This window comes from Felis catus, chromosome C1 (genome assembly GCF_018350175.1).
Source record: "Felis catus isolate Fca126 chromosome C1, F.catus_Fca126_mat1.0, whole genome shotgun sequence".
NCBI lineage: Eukaryota > Metazoa > Chordata > Mammalia > Carnivora > Felidae > Felis > Felis catus.
The window spans coordinates 129,027,677-129,047,457 of record NC_058375.1 but is presented as its reverse complement, the minus strand read 5'-3'; the positions used below and the strand labels follow the sequence as shown (position 1 = coordinate 129,047,457).

Here is a 19,781-nt window from a genome sequence, read left to right as displayed (position 1 = left end):
TGTGTCCTTGGATCTGAAGTGAGTCTCTTATAGGCAGCATATAGATGGGTCAATGCCTGCTATTTTAAACACTTTGTCAGGTAAATCACTTATCTATATTTCATTAAGGTATTTTTCTGAAGTTTTATCTTGTTCTTTCATTTGGAACATATTCCTCTGTTTCTTCATTTTCCTCAACTCTGTGTTGGTTTCTATCCATTCGATAAAACAGCCACCTCTACAGTCTTGAAGGAGTGGCTTTGTACAGATGAACATTTTCAATTAACCCTGCTAGTCTGTCAAACCTTTGCGATTGTCCAAGCAGCCTACTCATTTCTTAGTGGCTCTCATTAGATGAGGGTCTACCAAGACTTGTTAGTGTCCCAAAGGCGAGGATCTCAGACAGCATTTAGATTCAAATTGATTGGAAGCTGGAACCTCAGGCAGCAGCTTTTAAAGTATGTAAATGTATCTCTTATAGGAAAAGACTAGGAGATGGGCATTTCAGTCTCTTCCTTCTCCACTGAGCCCTGGGGTAATAGCAAGTTAAGTACTGCTTGTTGTTTGATGCCTTTTCATCAAACCTGTGAACAAAAAGCTCAGTGGACACCAGAATCAGGTGGTCAGGAGGCCTCCCCTGGGTTGAAGCTACAACAACCAGGGCCCCAGATGTATATACAGTCTCCTTTCTAGAAGATACTGGTTACTTTAAGGCAATGGGAGAGCATAAAGATGGTGTCCACCAGCTTCCATGGTCTTTGTATTTTTGTAGGCCCCTCTATGTATGTTAGATACCTGACCCTCAAGTCAAAGATTTTAATATAAGCAAATAGCTTCTTTCATAGAAAGACTGTTGCCTGTATGCTGTGGCTTCGAGGTTAGCCATGGTGGGTCTGTGTGAATCGTTCAAGAGCTAGTTCTCACTATTTTTAGTCTTGTAGGCCTTGTGGATGCAAGCCCCATTGGCTTTCAAAGCTAGATGTTTCAGAGTGTCCATCTCTCAGGTACAGCTCTTTAAAGCTGGAGTGCCTAAAGTGGGGTTCAAACCTTTACTCCTGTGGGAGAAACTTGGGGTTGTGAGTTCCCTTCCAATTGTGGGTCACTGAACCACATGGGGTTTATGGTGAGATTGTGTCCCAGCCTCTCCTGTTTCAATGTTTATATTTTCTCATGTGCCTGATGTATAGGAGTTGTTCAGATATTTTTTGGGTTTATTTCAGAGGGAGCTGTTCCATAGAAAGGTCTATATTTGGTGTGTCTGTAGGACATTTTAAACCATAATCTCATTTGACATTTATTTTAATGTCTAACCTGAGATAAAAATGATTTCATTATCTTTATTTTGTGGGTCAAACAAGAGATAATTTGTAATCTTTATGCTGGACCACACACAGGTAAAGGGCCCAGCCAAGATTTAATTTCTGAAGCAGGGTCTCTTGACTGCTGATGATTTTATTTAAGAGAACTTATTAGAGGCCAACTCTAGGGGTTGTTTCCTTAGTCACACTATTGATATAAACGATCCTATTTTCATTTACTTTTTTAAAACCATAGTGCCATTGACAAAACCAGTTAGTCAGTGTTAAATGGTTAACAGAAGTCAAAAGTATAAATGAAAACACCCTCTTTCCACATCACATTTCTAACATTCCCATTTTCTAAAGTCATTTTACACATCAGCATTTGCCTTATTTCAGTGGTTTGTTCTAATATTAACTGAGCTTTAAATATTCCTTCAGAGCTACTCTGTGTAATTGTAGTTGGCTCTATTTCGTATTGTTAAGAATGTGGAATAAGAATCCTTTCCTCTGTCAGTGATTTCAGCTGTCAACCCCTACAACAGTGACACAGGGAAGCTGTCAGTAAAACTGTTTTTGTCAAAGCCAAAGGTATTTCATAAGTGAATAAATTTAGAATAGGCAACATCTCAGTCTCTTGAGCACTTTATTTGTTATAAATACAAGTCAATACCACAAGATGGCACCTTCTTACTCTCAACATCTACAATTACAAACAATTATCTTCATAAAATGGTTTCAGCCTTTTAATGTGTTTAGATATTGAAACCTTATAAAAGCAAGACTTGCTACAAACAGGATTGGTGTTCGATGTATATTAAATGAGGTCAGATAATTAAATTCAAAAGAAGAATTTATAAATATTCAGATAAGAAAATTGAAATTACAAAAGCAGAGTTTGTCATCATTAAACTGAATTACAACTGTGTATGGCATAGTACTATATCTACATGGCTAAGTTTCTGTTAAAATACAGTTTCAGTAATCAAATAATCTGCCTCATTCTCCAATATAACCACCTAACACTCAATACATATTTCATTCAGAAACCACCTAGCTTTCCTCTAAACCAGCAATTACACCCACTCCACTCCCCCCCTCCCCCACCTCAACAAATGCAATCCGTGAAGTGCCATCATCCCCTGGCTACAAAACAAAGTACAATATTTAAAGGTAAAAACTCAGAGAATTTCTGAAATGGTAAACCATTCTCTCTGTGTTCATGAAAATAGGCAATCCAATTTGAAAGTCTTTGAACCAATGTAAACTCTAGAAAACTCAGTGTTGAAGTATGGGAAGAATAAAGACTTGCACTAATATAGTGCGTAACAAAGCAGTGTCAGGCTCGTCATTTACAGTAAACGCCTTGATTCGACTTTCCTCCAGATTGTCATCATGCTGCTGAAGATAAAGTTTATGGGAGTCTGTGGGAATTCCATCATGTTTTCTTCTTCCCATTTCCAAACAGGAAGAGAAGGGTTTTTCAGGACCCTTGGGAGAATCAAAAAATTAAACACACACCCACAAACAACTTGAAAGCAAAATGGCAGACCTAATAATCCTTGACTTCATGTCCAAATGAAGTTGAGGCAATATTACTTTCGCAATATTTGCATTCTGCCCAATGTATCACATCATGAGATTCCTCAAAAAACTGAGAAGTCTGAGAGCTACAAAAGAGAAAGCGGTTAAGGCAGTTGATGTCTACATTTGGATTTCTTTTTCAGGTTACATGTCTAAGTCTCCATCGTAGGCTAAGGTCAGAGGCTTCTGTTGGGGAGGTGTGCTTTGATGTGGTTTTGGCTTCTTGCTGCAAAGGGAAAAGAATTCCTCAGATAAAAATGGTTCACAGAGTTCTGTTTGATCTGCCAAAAACTATTGTGAGGTATAGAAATTCAAGCAGCTAAATGACAAAAGATTGAGCGCTCTGAACCTGTGGCTTTGTTTTTTGAATACTTTACCCCTATTTTAAGGAGAAGTTGTCATTTTTTCTAAATCTTAAAAATGGTTTCATGGAACCAGTGAACGTGGTAGAGGGCTACTTTTCTTGTTCTTGTTTATACTCAGTAATGCCAACATCTGCTGTTCACTAATTCCTAAGCTACTGTGACCCACATGCACATCAGAGATGTTTAACATGAGCAGCTGTAGCACCCAGGTTTCTGTGCCTTACCCTGGTCTCATTTTTAAGTAAACACACTTCTGCTCTTGCCTGAAGCCTGACATTTAGATGCCATGTAACCACAGTCTGTCAGGACACTTTCTCTGATTCTGCAGAGCCGCTCACACCTGGTCTCTGTTTTACCGCAGGTTGACAACTTTGCCAGGTCAGGGAGGGTTGCTCTTCCTTCTCAGAGAAGCTGAGGTTGACTAACCTTGGTAAATCACACAGTGATGGCCCAGATCTGGGGCAAAACAACCTGCATTACACTCTGAGTCTTAGTATGGGTGAAACTCAATTTACGTTGATGAATGTTAATAGTTTGAATTTGGCCACATGGTGCCCCACCTCTACCATAAGGCCTGTCTTCCTTTCTCAGTACTTTTGCATTCTCATGCCTTCAGTGCCCAGGTCTTGGGGGTTGTCCTTACCAGCAGGGAGGCAATTCTTTCCTTGTCTCCAAGTTTATTTTAATAGCATCCATTATTTTTATTAATGTTTATTTTTGAGAGAGAGAGAGAGCAGAAGCAGGGGAGAGGCAGAGAGAGAGAGGGAGACACAGAATCCGAAGCAGGCTCCAGGCTCTGAGCTGTCAGCACAGAGCCTGATGCGGGGCTCGAACTCATGAGCTGCAAGATCATGACCTGAGCCAGTCAGATTTTAACGGACTGAGGTGCCCCAAATAGCATCTATTATTAATTGGAAATATACTAACTGCCAAGCCCTGTGCTGAACATTTTACATCGCAATAAATCCCAGAACAACCCTAAGAGAGGGGAAGCATTAATTTTTTTTTTTTCATTACAGAGAAGGACTAGAAAGGTCACTTACCTTCCCTCAAGTCACCAAGTGGCTGAGCCTGAAAACTAAGCACATCTAACACATAGGCCCAGGCCCAGGCCATCAACCTCTTCAGTGCACTTCCTCTGTATCCATGTCATTAACTTGGCACTTGGTAGAAACATTTTGGTGTGTACATGGGAATTTTCATACTTTGAACTTAAATTAGAAACACATTTTAATGTGTACAGTTCGGTGGCACAATGTTGTGTAACCATCATCTTATCTAGTTCCAGAACATTTTCATCACCCAAAGAGAAACTCTATATTCACAGAAGTAGTCTTCCTATTTCTCCCACACTCAAGCCCCTGGCAACCACTTAAACTTCTGCACCTTAGGGGTTTGCCTATTTTGAATACTTCATCCAGATGGAACCATTCTATATGTGGCTTTTGTGTCTGACTTAAAATGGAGAATGCTGTATTACGTGAATTTTACTGCACACACACACATGTGCGCGTGCTTGATAGAATTAAAATGGTTTTAGGGAGAATCACCTAGTTTAAATGCTCAAGTTCTAAAATTATTTTTTTGGTTCCATAATGAAGCAAAAACAAGAAATGAAAAAAAATTTTTAAATCACTAGAAGGGGGCACGTTGGTGGCTCAGTGACTTAAGCGTCCGGCTTAAGCTCAAGTCATGATTTCACATCTCATAAGTTCTAGCCCCGCATCGGGCTCTGTGCTGACAGCTCAGAGCCTGGAGTCTGCTTTGGATTCTATGTCTCCCTCTCTGCCCCTAAAAAATAAATGTTAAAAAACTTAAAAAAAATCATTAGAAGGAAAACCACAGATGGCATCTGTGTTCCTGCCTGGCAGCTGGGGTGCAGTGGGTGCTCAGTGGGTTATGAGGTGAGGCTGGGCATGGGCTACACAGAGACACCTTCCAACTAGGGAAACTGAGGAGAGGAAGGAACCTGCTCTAGCATCCCCTATCATGGGAAGCCTCCAGTTTCCTGCTTCTCAAAAGCGTATTCATTTTGTCATTATTAGAATAATATTCAATGTAACTTTAATATAGAAGTATATTCCAGTGGCTCTGGTTCTACTGTTTGGCCCAGACTCTTGCATAGAGAATGGACCCAGCTTGAAATGAGGTCCAGAGCATGCTAATCTGTAACATTTAAAAGTGCTAAGAAATCCCACAAACGACAGTTGAGGACAACTTGGAAGTAACAGCTTGTGCATCCACTGTGGTGGAGGTTTGGTTATAGTGGAGGTTGTCCTAATACAAGATAATTCATCTGAAATGACAGTTGGGGTCTTACTCATCCTCTATCTCTTGCCTTTTGAGGGGGAAGGGAAGATATGGAGGTGCTTCCAAATAGTTTTTGGTTATCCATTCTTAATTTGCATTTGTGAAGGGTGATGGGCAAAAAAGCAAAAGCTGTGTCCTGGGGAGTGGGGAAGAGGGATAGAGATGGCTGGATCTTTATGTCAACATTGCCAGGGAGACACCGAAGCATGGTCAGCTGTTTTTTGGGCCCATATTGTGCTCAAAATAGGAGCTGAGTTTCCACATAAGGAATTATGAACATTGTATCAACCACTGGGAAAAAAGAGGGGTTTTCTAATACGTAGTCCTTAAATCCTTGTGGGCCATGGGGTGTGCTGGGGATCATTTGGATGAAGGCGACGTTTTATTATGATTGTGTAACCTCTCAATTGATACTAATATTGTAACTATGAATGTGTGCGACCTGAGAAATTTTAGAGTTTAAATGTTGTTAAATGTTGGTAAACCGAGTAAGGTGATACTGTGCTGGGTAGCTGTGGCTTTCGAAACCTTCCTGGTGAGTTAAAAAAAAAACCTGAGGGAAGGGGATATGTAGCAGGGTTGTCCTCAGCAAAGCCACCAACTTGGGGACTTGTCTTTAGAGGCCCTGCTCCTTTTCCCCTTAATTCTTTTTGTCAAAATATATTTTCTCCTCCACTCTGGTCTCAGGAAAGGTGTGACCACCTCACTCACACTAAATCAGGACCTGCCGTTGCTTGGCAAATAGGCCACCGCCACTCATCCCATACCCAGGATGGATCTCTAATCCATCACACTGTTCTTCCCTGTCGGACTGAGGTGGAGCCTCGTAACTCTTCCTAATAGAGCACTGGTGACAGCCACCGTCACTTTCAGGTTTGGCACAGAGATAAAACTATTATGCGACTCTGGCTGTAAGAGATCTTTGAAAGACACACATTTATTTTTTCCTTTTTTTTATTAAAAATTTTTTTTAATATTTATTTTTGAGAGAGAGAGAGAGGAAGCAAGGGAGGGGCAGAGAGGGAGACATAGAATCTGAGGCAGGCTCTGAGCTGTCAGCACAGCGCCGAACATAGGGCTTGAACTCACGAACCTGAGCCAAAGTCAGACACACTTAACCCACTGCCCCAAATGACACACATTTAAAGTGACCTCTTTCATGACCATTTGAATTTTAGCAAGGGCTAAAACCAGTAAACCAGGAAAACAAACTGATTACAGACTTAAAGGCAAATTGCTGGTACTCAACAGTACCAATGAATTCCAGCCTCAGGGCAGTAGAGCTTAAATAGCTTGATGAAAGCCGGAACTGTCTTTGGTTTAGGCAGCCTTTCCCAACGGCAGGGCCTCTGGAATTGGGGGCACTACTCTCAAACTTGGGCAGAATGGGGGCCCATTTACTGAACGGCACTGGGCAGGGCAGGATGAATATGCGGTAGTTATCTGCAGCAATTTTCTGGTACTATGTCTACATTAACTAAAAGCTCACCCAGAGCTCATCTTGACTCAATTGCCTCATGGATCTTTAGTGCCAGGGGAGCAGGGCATCAGTAATATTTCAAAAACTTCGAACACTAATGGCAGATGTACAAAGGGTTGTATCTGAACGAAGCGGTCCTTAAGAAGACTATTCTTCTATATTTTCTCAAAAGCGCTTCTAAGTTTTATTATAAATTGCTTTCATCTAAAGTATACACCTAAGGCCTGGCATATTATAGCAGTTCTCTTGTCCTAAGCCTTTTATTTTGGGGAGAAAATATAAAATCACCAAAATGGTCATCCTCTAACTCCTGTGCAACCTATTTAATAGAAGTAAATGCCGTGAAAGTATCTATTTGGACTCTTTAGGCAGCTCATATGTAACAGTAAATGGTATGGGTTTTGATATCGAGAGTCTGTTCCCAAGTCTATAGCTTACTTGGGAAACAAAGAACATCTAAAAAATATGAAAGCTGGAGACACTACATTGAATCTAAAGACTTTGTAGGATTAGTGAAGAGAAAGAAATTGCAGACCAGAAGACTAGTGGAAAGAACGTAAGCTCTGGGCCTAGGGATACCTAGAAGTGATTTTATCAGGTTGATGACCTCAGAAAAACTTGCTCTGTCTTTAAAATGGGTATGATAATAGCAATAACACATTAGATTATTGTGAGGACTGGAAAAGACAATCTATGTAAAACACCTAGGTTTGGTTGGATGGTAGAGGAGTAAGAGATTTATAGAAGTAACTACAATCACAGCATAGAGTAAATGCCAGAGAAGAGGAAGCATGGACATGTTATTCCAGACTGGGAAAATGTTGGCATTTGAGGTTTACTGGGAAGAACTAATAGCATGTCAATAGCTAATGGTGAAAATGCATTCTAGATAAACGGGACTTAAGGAGGAAACCTTGGAAGCAGCCGACTCCTTGCAAAACTAGAAGGTACCACCGTAAGCATCCGAATATAAGGTTACTTCTCCCAAAAACATTATCCTTCAGAAAGAAGTTGTAGGCTTATATTCAACCCTTATATAAGTTTTCCATATAATGAAGAGCTTACCTTTATAATAATAAAAAAAAATGGCGTCAAAATTGAACATGCACAGTGAAAATGAAAAGGCAAATTTCCCTAATACATTTGAAAGGGTACATGGGGTCTTAGGAGAAAACTTCTGAAACAGCAACATGGATTACAAATGCGGTATCTCAAACAACTTGGATAGAAATGAAAATGGTAAACTTGAGAAACTAAAACTGTGGGAAGAGAGATAACAGTAATTACAAAGTGATCTGAAAGATGGATACAAACTTTCCTATGAAATATGAAAGTAAATGAGTATATTATAATAAATATATAATATAGGATTATGGGTATGAATGCAGAACTAAGCATATTGGTTAAATATTACAGTAGATAATTTACCATTTTATCAAAATAAAGAGTTTATTAAGGAGGTAATTTTTTAAAAAAAATTCTTCAATGAGAAAAATACACACACGGGACTGTCCAAGGCATAGGGAAATAGATGTACTTGGAATGATTGTTCAGGCTGAAATTATGGAAGGCTAGCTAGGCAGCCAGAACATGACTTTCCTTTTGTTGTCAATGGCAAGTCACTGCTGGTGTCTAAGTAGGAGAGAGGCTGATCATTTGGCTAAATTTTAGAAAGACTAATTTTGCTGTAGATAGCAGAAAGGAGTATTTGCATTAAGTCCAAGTATGTAGCTATTGTGCTATACCTAGTGGGAGGTGATTAAGGCCAAGCATTGAAGATGAAACAAATAGATGTACAAAATACTGTACATAAATATTTATGTAATTTGGTCACTAAAATATAAGGGGGATTATATTGATCTTTAAAAAATTCGCTAGAAAACTGTTTCCAGAATTCAGTGAGGTACCTAATTAATCCCCAGAGCTTAGGGTCATTCAGAAAGGGCCTCAACAAATATTTATTCCTGAAGGAATGGATAAATGCAAAAAGGCAAATTTAATGACTTACTGTTGATTTTCAATCTCTTAGATATTCCAGGAAAGCGGGAACGATAGGATTTGGAATCAACAACTAGAACACATCCCAGCTTTTACAGAACAGATTTTCTGATTCTCTTACACTGTGTTGGGTCATTACTTTCAGAGGAGCTTCTCATCTGTCAAATTTTCATGTCCTTTGTTACAATATAAGACCTTTTCCTCCCTTTCTAATCTTTTCTAGTGATGAATGCATCCTATCACTCTGAACCTCATATAAGGCTTTAAACTTCACACTTGTTCATTAAGACACCATCTAGGAATACATACAAAATTTATCAATTGAGACATAAAAATTGGTCAAATCATTTGATTATAGGTTGAAGGACTAACCGAAGGTGTTACTTTTTACTACAGCACTATGGACACATTAGTTGGATAGAAATCCAATTTCTAGAGATTCAATTTGTAGCACTATAGGTGGCAGAAAGAATTAAAGTCATCTTATTTTCTTCACTAACTTTCACTGATCCAGAGCAAAGATTTAAAAACCTGTGTAACCTTGGAAACAGAATTTGAGACTAAATATACAATGGTTGGATTTGAATCGAGATTAAAACTTGGGTAAAAATTCTCAAGGAAATAGTTTAATAGATTATGAATATAAATATCTCAATTTGGAGAAAAAAGCAAGGTAACATTTGATCTCATGAAAATAAAAAGATCCTTTGGAAATTTTGCTTTGGAAGCTAATAAAATATCGTCAACACACTTGAAAACATTCAAATGTATTTACATCTGTCTGGTCTCAAGAACAACTCATCAACTAAATTTTCAGGAACAAGTCACTTAGAAAATGGGGTTCCTGAAATTGGCTGTCAAATTTTCTCTACTATCTGGTCAATGTGGATAAAACCTGGCCTCTATTTAAAATGTACTAAAGGGGCACCTGGGTGGCTCAGTTGGTTAAGTGTCTGACTTGGGCTCAGGTCATAATTTCGCAGTTCATGAGTTCTAGCCCCGTGTCGGGCTTTTTGCTGACAGCTCAGAGCCTGGAGCCTGTTTTGGATTCTGTGTTTCCCTCTGTCTCTGCCCCTCCCCCACTCACACTCTGTGTCTTTCTCTCAAAAATAAAGATTAAAAATAAATAAAGTAAAATGTACTAAACAGGCTGATTGAACCCACTGGTCAAGATAGGTCATATTAGAACTATCTGGAGTAATGACTCTTAGCCTTGGCTGCATTTTAGAATTACCTGGAGTGCTTTTAAACATCCAGATGACCTGGCCACATGCAAGATTAATTAAGTCAGAATCTCTGAGGCTGCAACCAAGTATCAATTCCCAGGAGGTGCCAAGAGATGCCAACGTACAGTCAACACTGAAAGATAGTCTAAATCAGGGGTGCCTGGGTGGCTCAGTCGGTGGGGTGTCTGACTTCAGCTCAGATCATGATCTTGCAGTCTGTGAGTTGGAGCCCCATGTTGGGTTCTGTGCTGACAGCTCAGAGCCTGGAGCCTGCTTCAGATTTTGTGTCTCCCTCTGCCTCTCAAAAATTAAAAAATTTTTAATGTTTATTTAATCAAAAAGTCTAAATCAAAATACTAAAATGGAAATTTCCTTATAATGATTTACATCTTCTGATATTATTTGAAAACCAAATAAAAAAGTTATATTCTACTGTTGATAATTATTTGTGGGTTCAGGAGTCCAATTACAATAGCCAATGGCCTTTTAGCATAATATGTCACCTATAAGAATATGGAATATAAACGTTTTGCTAGTTAGTACTTACCAAAGAAGGTAGGAAGTAAATACTAGGAAAATCATGATAAGAAAACCGCCACCTGAAATGCCATAAACCCAGATTTTTACTCGGCCATCTGTTTAAAATAGAGATTAAATAAGGTTAGCATGCAAAAGAATTCAGACTATTTTAATTTTGTATGTTTATATAGTCTTATACATGTAACACAAAAGTATCACAATACATTTTGACAACATAAACAGAACCAAAAAAATTACGAGGCAATCCTACATGCAAAGAAAATTACTCTCACCACTTTTGGGGACTTTGCTTCTTGAATGATGTTGAACAAAAACTATATGCCCAAATAAGCTAATGATAAATTCACCAAATTATGTCAAATTATAACCATACATGTGAATATTTGCTTATTTTGATGCCATATCTGCTACAGTTAAGAAAAATAGAACCCAATAGTCTGATCTATTTTGTGATTTTTAATATGTATAACTTGAGTGTATATATGTTTTTCTATTTTCTGCTTATGTGAGCATGGTTAACTGGTCTGAGAGAGATGCCTGAGCATCCCCAAGGAACTACATTCCTTTCTGAAAGATAGATGCACACAGAAGATTCATTATACTACGTAATTAACTGCAGGTCCAAAAACTTATTGGTATCTTACTTGAAAGGCTTCTATGGGATGAACAACTATCAAAATCTATTGTAAACAACAACTGTTTGGAATAAAATCACAATTACGTTCAATTATATTATCACTACCCATTACAGTTTTTGCTTATAAGACACTTTAAAGCCTCAGTCAGGTTTTTAGAATGAGGTTTCAATGTAGTAATGATATTTTTCTATGGTCATAAAACTTTTAACAAAGCTTTGATTCAGATCTCTTTGAAACACTAATGATGCAATCCCCTATTCTGTGTTTTTTACATTGGAAGAAAGAAAAAAAAAAAAAGTCTTCCCTGAGTGATAAAGTACCTTTCATCTTTTTACTCCTAAACCTCCTAGAACTGAAGTACTGGGAGGGTCCAGTACTTTTAAATCCCCAGTGTAGAAGGATGTGGTCCATGTTACTTAAAAAAAGAATATAACTTTTTATAATAATATAATGGATAGGATCAAACTTCAAACTATTGAAAAAAGAATATGTAGTGAAAAATAAGTCTCCCTGATGCTCTCTCTCAATTCCCAACCCAGCAGCGACCACTGTTATCTGTTTCCTTGTGAATCATTTTAGTTTCCTTTGTATATGCAAATATAGCAGCAGAGCATGCATGCAGTTTTCCATGCTAGATCTTAAAAGCAGGTCTCATTCTCTTTAATAGGAGATGTATAAGTGTATTATATTTTGTTTTTCCATATTCTGCTTATCAACATTTAGGTTATTTCCATTCTTTTTTGTTGTTGTTGTTGTTGTTAATGTTTATTATTTTTGAGAGAGAGGGAGACAGAATCCGAAACAGGCTCCAGGCTCTGAGCTGTCAGCACAGAGCCTGATGCAGGGCTAGAACCCACAAAACATGAGACCATGGCCTGAGCCAAAGTCGGCCGCTTAACCAACTGGGCCACCCAGGCACCCCTCCAATCATCTTTTTATACAACAAGCAGTCATAACAAATATTACTTAGTAAACATATATATAGTTGTATGATGGGTTCCTAGCAAAGAACTCTTAGGTCAAACTGTATGATACATATTGCCTAAACGACTTTCTTGAGGTTGTTCCAACTTACACTATCAAGAGAAAAACAGAGACACACAGATGTATGTTGACATACATGCTATTACTGATATTTTAATTAGCTCCCAAAGGCTAAGGACCCCACGTGTGGATTTGAGCATTCATTTCTCTAGAACCTCACCCTAATTATCTTCCTGAAGTAGGGTGTTCAGGCAATGGGTGAGCCTGGCTACATTTTATATCCTGCTTCCTTCAAATTTTTTAAAATTTTTTTTAATGTTTATTTATTTTTGAGACAGAGAGAGACACAGCATGAACGGGGGAGGGGCAGAGAGAGAGGGAAACACAGAATCGGAAGCAGGCTCCAGGCTCTGAGCCATCAGCCCAGAGCCCGACGCGGGGCTCAAACTCGTGGACTGCGAGATCGTGACCTGAGCCGAAGTCGGACGCTTAACCGACCGAGCCACCCAGGGGCCCCATGCTTCCTTCAAATTTAAAGCTACTTCAGTCACAAAATGCTAATTCAGTCACAAAATGAATGAAATGTTTTTAAAACCTATAGCATGCCCAGACATACAGGGAGATCAAAAATGAATAGTGGGTTGAAGAGTGTACATCTGATTTCTCCTACTAGATCTAGTTTCTGTTTTTTTCTTCACTTAAGCACGTCATTGAGGCACTTTTGATATGCAGGTGCCTAGGTTCTGTGGGGGAAATTCCCAGGGTATATTTTGCTTGAGCTTTGCCTGCCTCTTTCTTCTCCATGCCCTGTTAGGCCACTTTGCTTAGTCATTAGTAGCATTTTGTTTCCTAGGAAAGGTATGTATGATAAGCACCAAGAATCATGCTTTTGTTTTCTGCATACTTCATAAGTGGGGAGCTGAAACAAATGCTATCTATGAAAGGCCTTACTGACCTGCCTTTCAAATATTACTATCACTTACTGGTGGTATGACCTTGGTCAAATTCATTTTCATTGTTTCAGACTCCGAATCTCAAAAATGGGGGATGATAGCATCTCATTAGGTTTTTGCAATTTCATGAGATCGTTCACTCCGTATAACCAGCACAGAATGATAGGGTACACAGAAAGCGTCGAATAAATGTTCATTCCTATCCTGAATCACCACCAATTCCTAAGCCCTGCAGGTCCAGCATGGTGGTAGAACAACAATCTTGTAAGGCAGGTGCTTATGGACCTGTGTACTCACTTATAAAATCAATTAAAAGACACTACGCTGAATCACAAAACGGGTACATTCTGAGCCATGATGCCAAGGTATGTCTGTGAAATTAAGGCTCTTTACTATTCCACTAGTGTTACTTAAACTAGATAGGGTCCCTAGACATTTCCTAAGGTATCTACACATTCTTGATCTATGGCAATTTTTGCTTTTAATTTGAATTATGTACAGAAAACTCCAGTTAAAAGGCATTCTCTCTTACAGAAATAACTTACAATTGAAAGATAATTTTAAATGTTAATATTTTGAGAACTTAATTCAGTATCTTTTACACTGGGGTTGAAACAGATTTATCTTAAACCATCCATGAGAACATTTTACATTTAAAGGGACTACATCTTATACGGCACTCAAAGTTAAGAAACCTTGAATTCGACCACATCACCTCTTCAGTCTCTTCCTTCCCTCCATTCTTTCTGTCATAAGCAGTGGTTACAACATGAACTCCACCCCCATGTGAAAAATGTGTATTTCTTACGTCTTAAATGTACCTGGATCAAGGGGTTGAAGTGACCATCCTTTAAAAATATCATGTATTTTTGAATTCACAGGTCTGTTTTTCCCAGCAAGGTTTTTCACATCAGCTTTTTTATCCTCTGAGCCTGGTACTTTCATGCAGTAATCCAAGAAACCATTTGATCTCATTATCTCTGTGTAGCCCTTTTCACAGCCACAGACGCCACCCTATGGAATACAGAATAGTTTTACGGTTACACAGTGATGAAAAAGAAGAATTTAAATGTTGGAATCACTTAATACGTGCATGATATGTTATGGCAGTTTGGGGTTTTTCAGCAACAGAGTTGCCAAAGAGATGAAAAGCCAAACAGTTCATCTTTCTGAATTCCAAAGTCAACCCTTGAATACAGCATCAGATTTTTCTGCAGGTTTACAATTCTTACGCCTCCCCTATAAGAAATCACAACAGATGGCATTGATTCCATCCTTTTTTCTCTCTCACAGAGATATTTGAGGCACACTTAATCAAATTATCTTCCACTCTTCCCCCAACTCTTTCAGATTCCTGCCCACTCACTCAAACCTGCTGCCCTTGATGCTGAGAAGTAAAGCAACACAGATTATGTACTTTGTGCTGTTTGATGTCTGTTGCTGCACCAGCTGCTGAATGCTGCTCGTCCCTTGTACCCTTGATCACTAACTAGTCTGAACTACCTTTCTGCTTGGAAGCTTGTTCTGCACTCAAGGAGAACAGCCTAAGTAGGGGGAAAAAAAAAAAAAAAAAGACTTCACCAGATGTCCCATATGCTTCCTTGTAGTAACCTGAGTGTCACAATACATCACATTCCTAGTCGGCACCATGTCAATGTGTTCTTCATATTTGTGAATTTCTGGTCATTTTCATATACAATAAATCTCTCCAAGATGCTGGCTATGATGAGGCATAACGAACAAGGATTTTGTACTGTCTCTAGGAGTGAAACTGAAAATAATCGTTCTTCCCTCTTCCCTCAAATAACAAGACGATAGAGAATAGAACAAGTTAAGCATAAAATTATGAATCTGTATGACTTTGCTGTTAGAGCTCCTCACCTGAAACTGTTGATATGGCATTATTTGAACAGGCCCCTAGCCTCACATAGCCACTCAGGTCTGGGTGATTCAGAAGGATGGATATATTTGGGTCATCAATTGTTAACTGAACACATGATTTTAAGGAGCAATAGACACTCCAACTAAAGAGGGCACCTCAATCTTGTACAAAAGGCCAAGATCAGAAAAGTATGGTAGAATTAATCACTGCCCATTGTTTAGTGAACAGGCAGCATTCTTATCATAATGACAATTATTACAACATTTCGTTTGAAGATATTACATGGTGTTCAATGGAGAGAACTAGTTATGACAATTGAGGTAATCTCAATTAGTCTAAGTAAAAAGTTGTAACCAATCACATATGCCAAAGGTTCAGTGTAAAAGTATTTGTTATATTAAAGAGGGTATCCAGATAGTTGGTGGAAAGCCACAACTTCTATTTTGCAAATCTCATTAGCATATGAAGTTGTTGCTGACCCCTTTTCTCCTCTGTAAGGGTAGGTATTTGCTTTTTCTGTGGTAAAGAATTAACCTACTTTAAAAGTAAAAGATCCATAAAATAGGATTGAGTGCTTGAATTATTTTTAACCAGATCATTTTTGGGAAAGAACACATAATAAAACTATTTCTTGAGGGAACATGACATAACTTTATATATGCACTGCACAATGTGAGTGCCATTGATTAGAAAACAGAATACATTGCACATTTTGCATTAATTCCTGAGGAGTAAATGGGAGAAGAAGAGAGGGAAAGATTTCTGCTTTAAAAAAAAGTGTGCAGGTGCACATACATTCTTCATAGGCAAACATTCAACTTTTACTAAATAATTAGCAAATATAAACATTTATATCTTTCAAAATAGTTTGGCTAGATGAAAGTTTAAGAAATAAAGAATAAATCCACGAAGAACATTTATCGGTAAGCAGAGATAATATAAACTAGACATCTGAAAGGTAGATTTGGCTATAGTCAGTTACAGAAAAAGACTGTTCTTCATAAGACATGGCCCTACAAAGAAAAATCCTTAATACCTGCATTTATTCCTGCAAACTCCTCTAGATGGTACCGTGAGCACACGGAACTGCTGCTGGGGCTGGAGCCCCCTGGAAAACACCCAATAGCATATGCATAAGACAGCAATTAACTGTAGAAGGCTTCGGCACCGGACTCACCTGGGTACAGTAGGAGAAAGGTTTCCTGCAGGCTGGATTACACTGCCGAATGGCAGCAGGACGGGCCTGGGGGGAGCAGCCTCCTACAAAAAAACAAAAAACCCACCATCGCTTGTGGACTTTGCTATGGTAAACATTATTTTTTTTTTTCCTCTTTCCTCTCTGGCAATGGCCACACTATAACAGTATTTTTTTTAATATCCATTTGCTTGACATATGGTCCAGCCGTATTTTATAGATTACTCCAGGAAGAATTGTTCAAGAGGGGAGGCTCTGCTAACAAGATGGTCACAGTAGTTTTTACACCTGCTCATTGGCATTGTCATTCTATCATACAGCTCTGCTTGAGGGTAACATCTGCGTGCAGGGATCAGGAAAAGAACTGATGAAATTTCAATGTAAGTTCTGGAGCAGAAAATAGATCTGCTCAAAGACTCATTCTATGTATATTTTTCTCCTGCTCCTGAATACCCTAACTAGGCAATAAGCCAACTGGCAACAACCAAATGTGAAAAGAATGCCACTGATGGATTCATGGACGACAATAGCAAACACTTTGGTAACAGTTTTAAATGTATCTCAACTGGAACACACACACACACACACACACGATCATAAAAATGAAGCTTTACACATTTTTAAAAGCAAATGTATAAGCTCCAGGAGAGGCAGTCATACATATGACACAGTACTTACAGGTGTTCATTAAATATTTTTGAGTAAATGGATGGAATAATGTCCCTACAATCTGAAAATCATTTACATATTAGTCATGCCTTTCTGGATTCAAGGTACTAAGCTAAGAATTTGACATATGAGGGCAGTATTTAAATTGTATTTATATAATACTGGTTTCATTTAGAGATTCTAGATTTTGCTTGTCATCCAATTATAGTTTATGAATGGGTAGCTGGCGAAAAGCTTTCAGCCAAAGGTGGTATAGAAAACAGATCTATGTTTTCCCTGGGAATGATGCGGCTACATTCCCACTGTTACTGTTCCCACAGGGGGGAAAAAACCCAAAACCAAAATTCTACAATCCAGAATTAGTACCTATGGGTGAAATGGATAATCTGGGCATTAGTGGCAATAACCACATGGGCCTATTGCTACCAATAGTGGTTGGAGGACTGTTTACACTCTTTAAACCAGTGATCTCCAAAGAGTAGTGTCTGCACCCCAAGAGTATCAAATCTCTAGGGAATTGGGAAGAAAATTCAAGACTTTGTAGAGTTCATACAATGTTTAAAGTTAAAAAATATTAAGCTCTAATACTTAACAGCTGATACTTGTAACCTGAGCTGCTCATTGGATGGCCCTATGTTGTCCACCATGCACCAAATACTAGGTGCAGAGAATTTGATAGTGTAACCCTCACCAGTTAACTCTCAGCATGCTGCAGAGGATGCTACTTTCTGTGTTCCTGGTTAAGTAGATTTACAGTGTATTTAGTTTCAACAATAACTTACAGAATGGGCAAGTAGCTTAAAATTATTGTAGGTATATGCAATGGATTAAAGGGACTACACAATGCCAAAATAGGCAAACAGGACAAAGGCAGAGGTGATGATTCTTCAATTCCTACAGAAGAACAGAACTTCTCTCACTGGTTCAATAAGCTCTGTCAGCCACAGGAGCAGTAAAAACAATGACAATTTTCTCTGATAAGCCATTAAAAAAACTCAAAATTGAGATCGTTTGTACATTCAAATGATATCCACTGTCATGAATAAGGAAGCCTTTTCTCAGTCTATATTTAGATATTAAATAATGACTAGCAAAATATCCAAAACCAAGTTTCTAGTGCGTGACACAGAGATCTATAACCTAGAGCAAAAAGTTTTTTGCACCGTTAACAAATATATTTTATTTTTATCCACCCTTTTAATTTCAACTTTTGTATGTGTTTCATAAAATGTTAGGATAGCAGTGCAAGAATAGGATATGTTGAGAGATGTCCTCAAAAACTTTTTACTGAGAAGATAACATGATTTAAAACTTTACAGACCAGTGTTTTAAACCCTTTTTTTAGCCTTTGTCTCAGAACATGCTATTTAAGGAAATTTTATAGTGTGCCTTGTCATATATATTACTGGTCTTCAAATAGAATTGTTTGCATTCTAAGATGCAAAGTTTTATTACTCAGCCATAAGAATGAGATCTTGTCATTTGCAACCACATGGACAGACCTGGAGGGTATTATGCTAAGTGAAATAAGCCAGACAGGAAAAGACAAATGCCCTCTTATTTCACTTTATATAAAATCTAAAAAACAAATGAACAACAATAAAGAAAGAACCAGACTTATAAATACAGAGAACAAACTGGTAGTTGCCAAAGGTCAAGGAGGGGGACCGTGTTGGGTGAAATGGGTGAAGAGGATTAAGTAGTACAAATATCTAGTTATAAAGTAAGTCACGGGGAAGCAAAATGCAGCATAGGGAATGTAGTCAATAATATCATAATATTCTTATGGTGGGCATTTCGTAATGTATATAATTGTTGGGTCACTATGTTGTACACCCAAAGTTAATTTAACATTATATGCCAAGTATATATACCTCAACTCAAAATTTAAAACAAAATAAGGTTTCATGACAATTTGCTATGAAGATCATCTAAGGTCAACTGCCCAGTCTTCTCTTGCTTATAATGTGTAAGCTAATTCTTCTCACAAACACCAACACTCAGATCTTTTTGAAGTGCCCACACAAATCTTAGGCAGGAATACCTGTGACATTAATGCCATCTGAACGTTGGCACCATACAGTTCGTTCATTATTGTTCCAAAGACTTGCTTTCCATGTGTAGTGATAACATTTGCCTCCTGCAAGTAAATATGATAACAGCGGTTCTATTACACCTCACATACAAATAGAACAAGTGTTGCTCAATCAAGGCTGAGAACTGAAAAGTGCTCTTGGTACCTGTACAAGGGCGTGTTTCTAGAACCTGCTGGGGGCAGCTGTCTTGGTTCTCAAAAGACTGAACTATAAATGTCCTTGACCTAGATTGGCGGCCCATTGTCTCAAAGCTTCTTCCATTGATGCAGGTTAATTCACACGTGCTCCACTCTGACCATTCCGCTAAGTGGCAGTCTCCTGGATGATTGTGCAGTACAGAGCAAGGAAAATAACATGAACACTGGCACTTGGAAACATGGACAGGGTTCACAGTGAGATTTGTGGTGATGGCACAGTGATACAGGCAGGTTCTAGGTACTATACATTCCACCTTGACCGATTTCCCACTTAGAATACACTGAGAATAATAATTTATGGTTTAATCTAGTTTAAAAAGAAAGTACTGAAAACTAGATTACTATGATTTGAAATGAAGTAGTGGCAGTTTTATGTAGATAACACTA

At 38.3% G+C, this 19,781-nt stretch overlaps 1 protein-coding gene and 1 long non-coding RNA gene across 14 annotated transcripts in view; one reads left to right on the top strand and one right to left on the bottom strand.

Annotated features, from left to right (window-relative positions):
• LOC111561971 overlaps positions 1–14,999 on the top strand; it is a 307,562-nt gene extending 292,563 nt beyond the window's left edge. For all 6 annotated transcript variants that reach the window (XR_006583144.1, XR_006583145.1, XR_006583147.1 and 3 more), the window contains one exon: positions 14,706–14,999. This is a non-coding gene — a long non-coding RNA (uncharacterized LOC111561971). The remainder of the gene's footprint in view (positions 1–14,705) is intronic.
• The window catches only part of THSD7B (thrombospondin type 1 domain containing 7B), a 1,583,202-nt gene continuing 1,565,327 nt past the window's right edge, over positions 1,907–19,781 (bottom strand). For all 8 annotated transcript variants that reach the window (XM_045033714.1, XM_045033716.1, XM_045033715.1 and 5 more), the window contains 6 exons: positions 19,342–19,515; positions 19,146–19,241; positions 16,415–16,497; positions 14,177–14,369; positions 10,788–10,875; positions 1,907–3,087 (listed from right to left, as the gene is read on the bottom strand). In XM_045033714.1, coding sequence (XP_044889649.1) covers positions 3,006–3,087; positions 10,788–10,875; positions 14,177–14,369; positions 16,415–16,497; positions 19,146–19,241; positions 19,342–19,515 — 716 coding nt within the window. In that variant the 3' untranslated portion in view covers positions 1,907–3,005. The remainder of the gene's footprint in view (positions 3,088–10,787; positions 10,876–14,176; positions 14,370–16,414; positions 16,498–19,145; positions 19,242–19,341; positions 19,516–19,781) is intronic.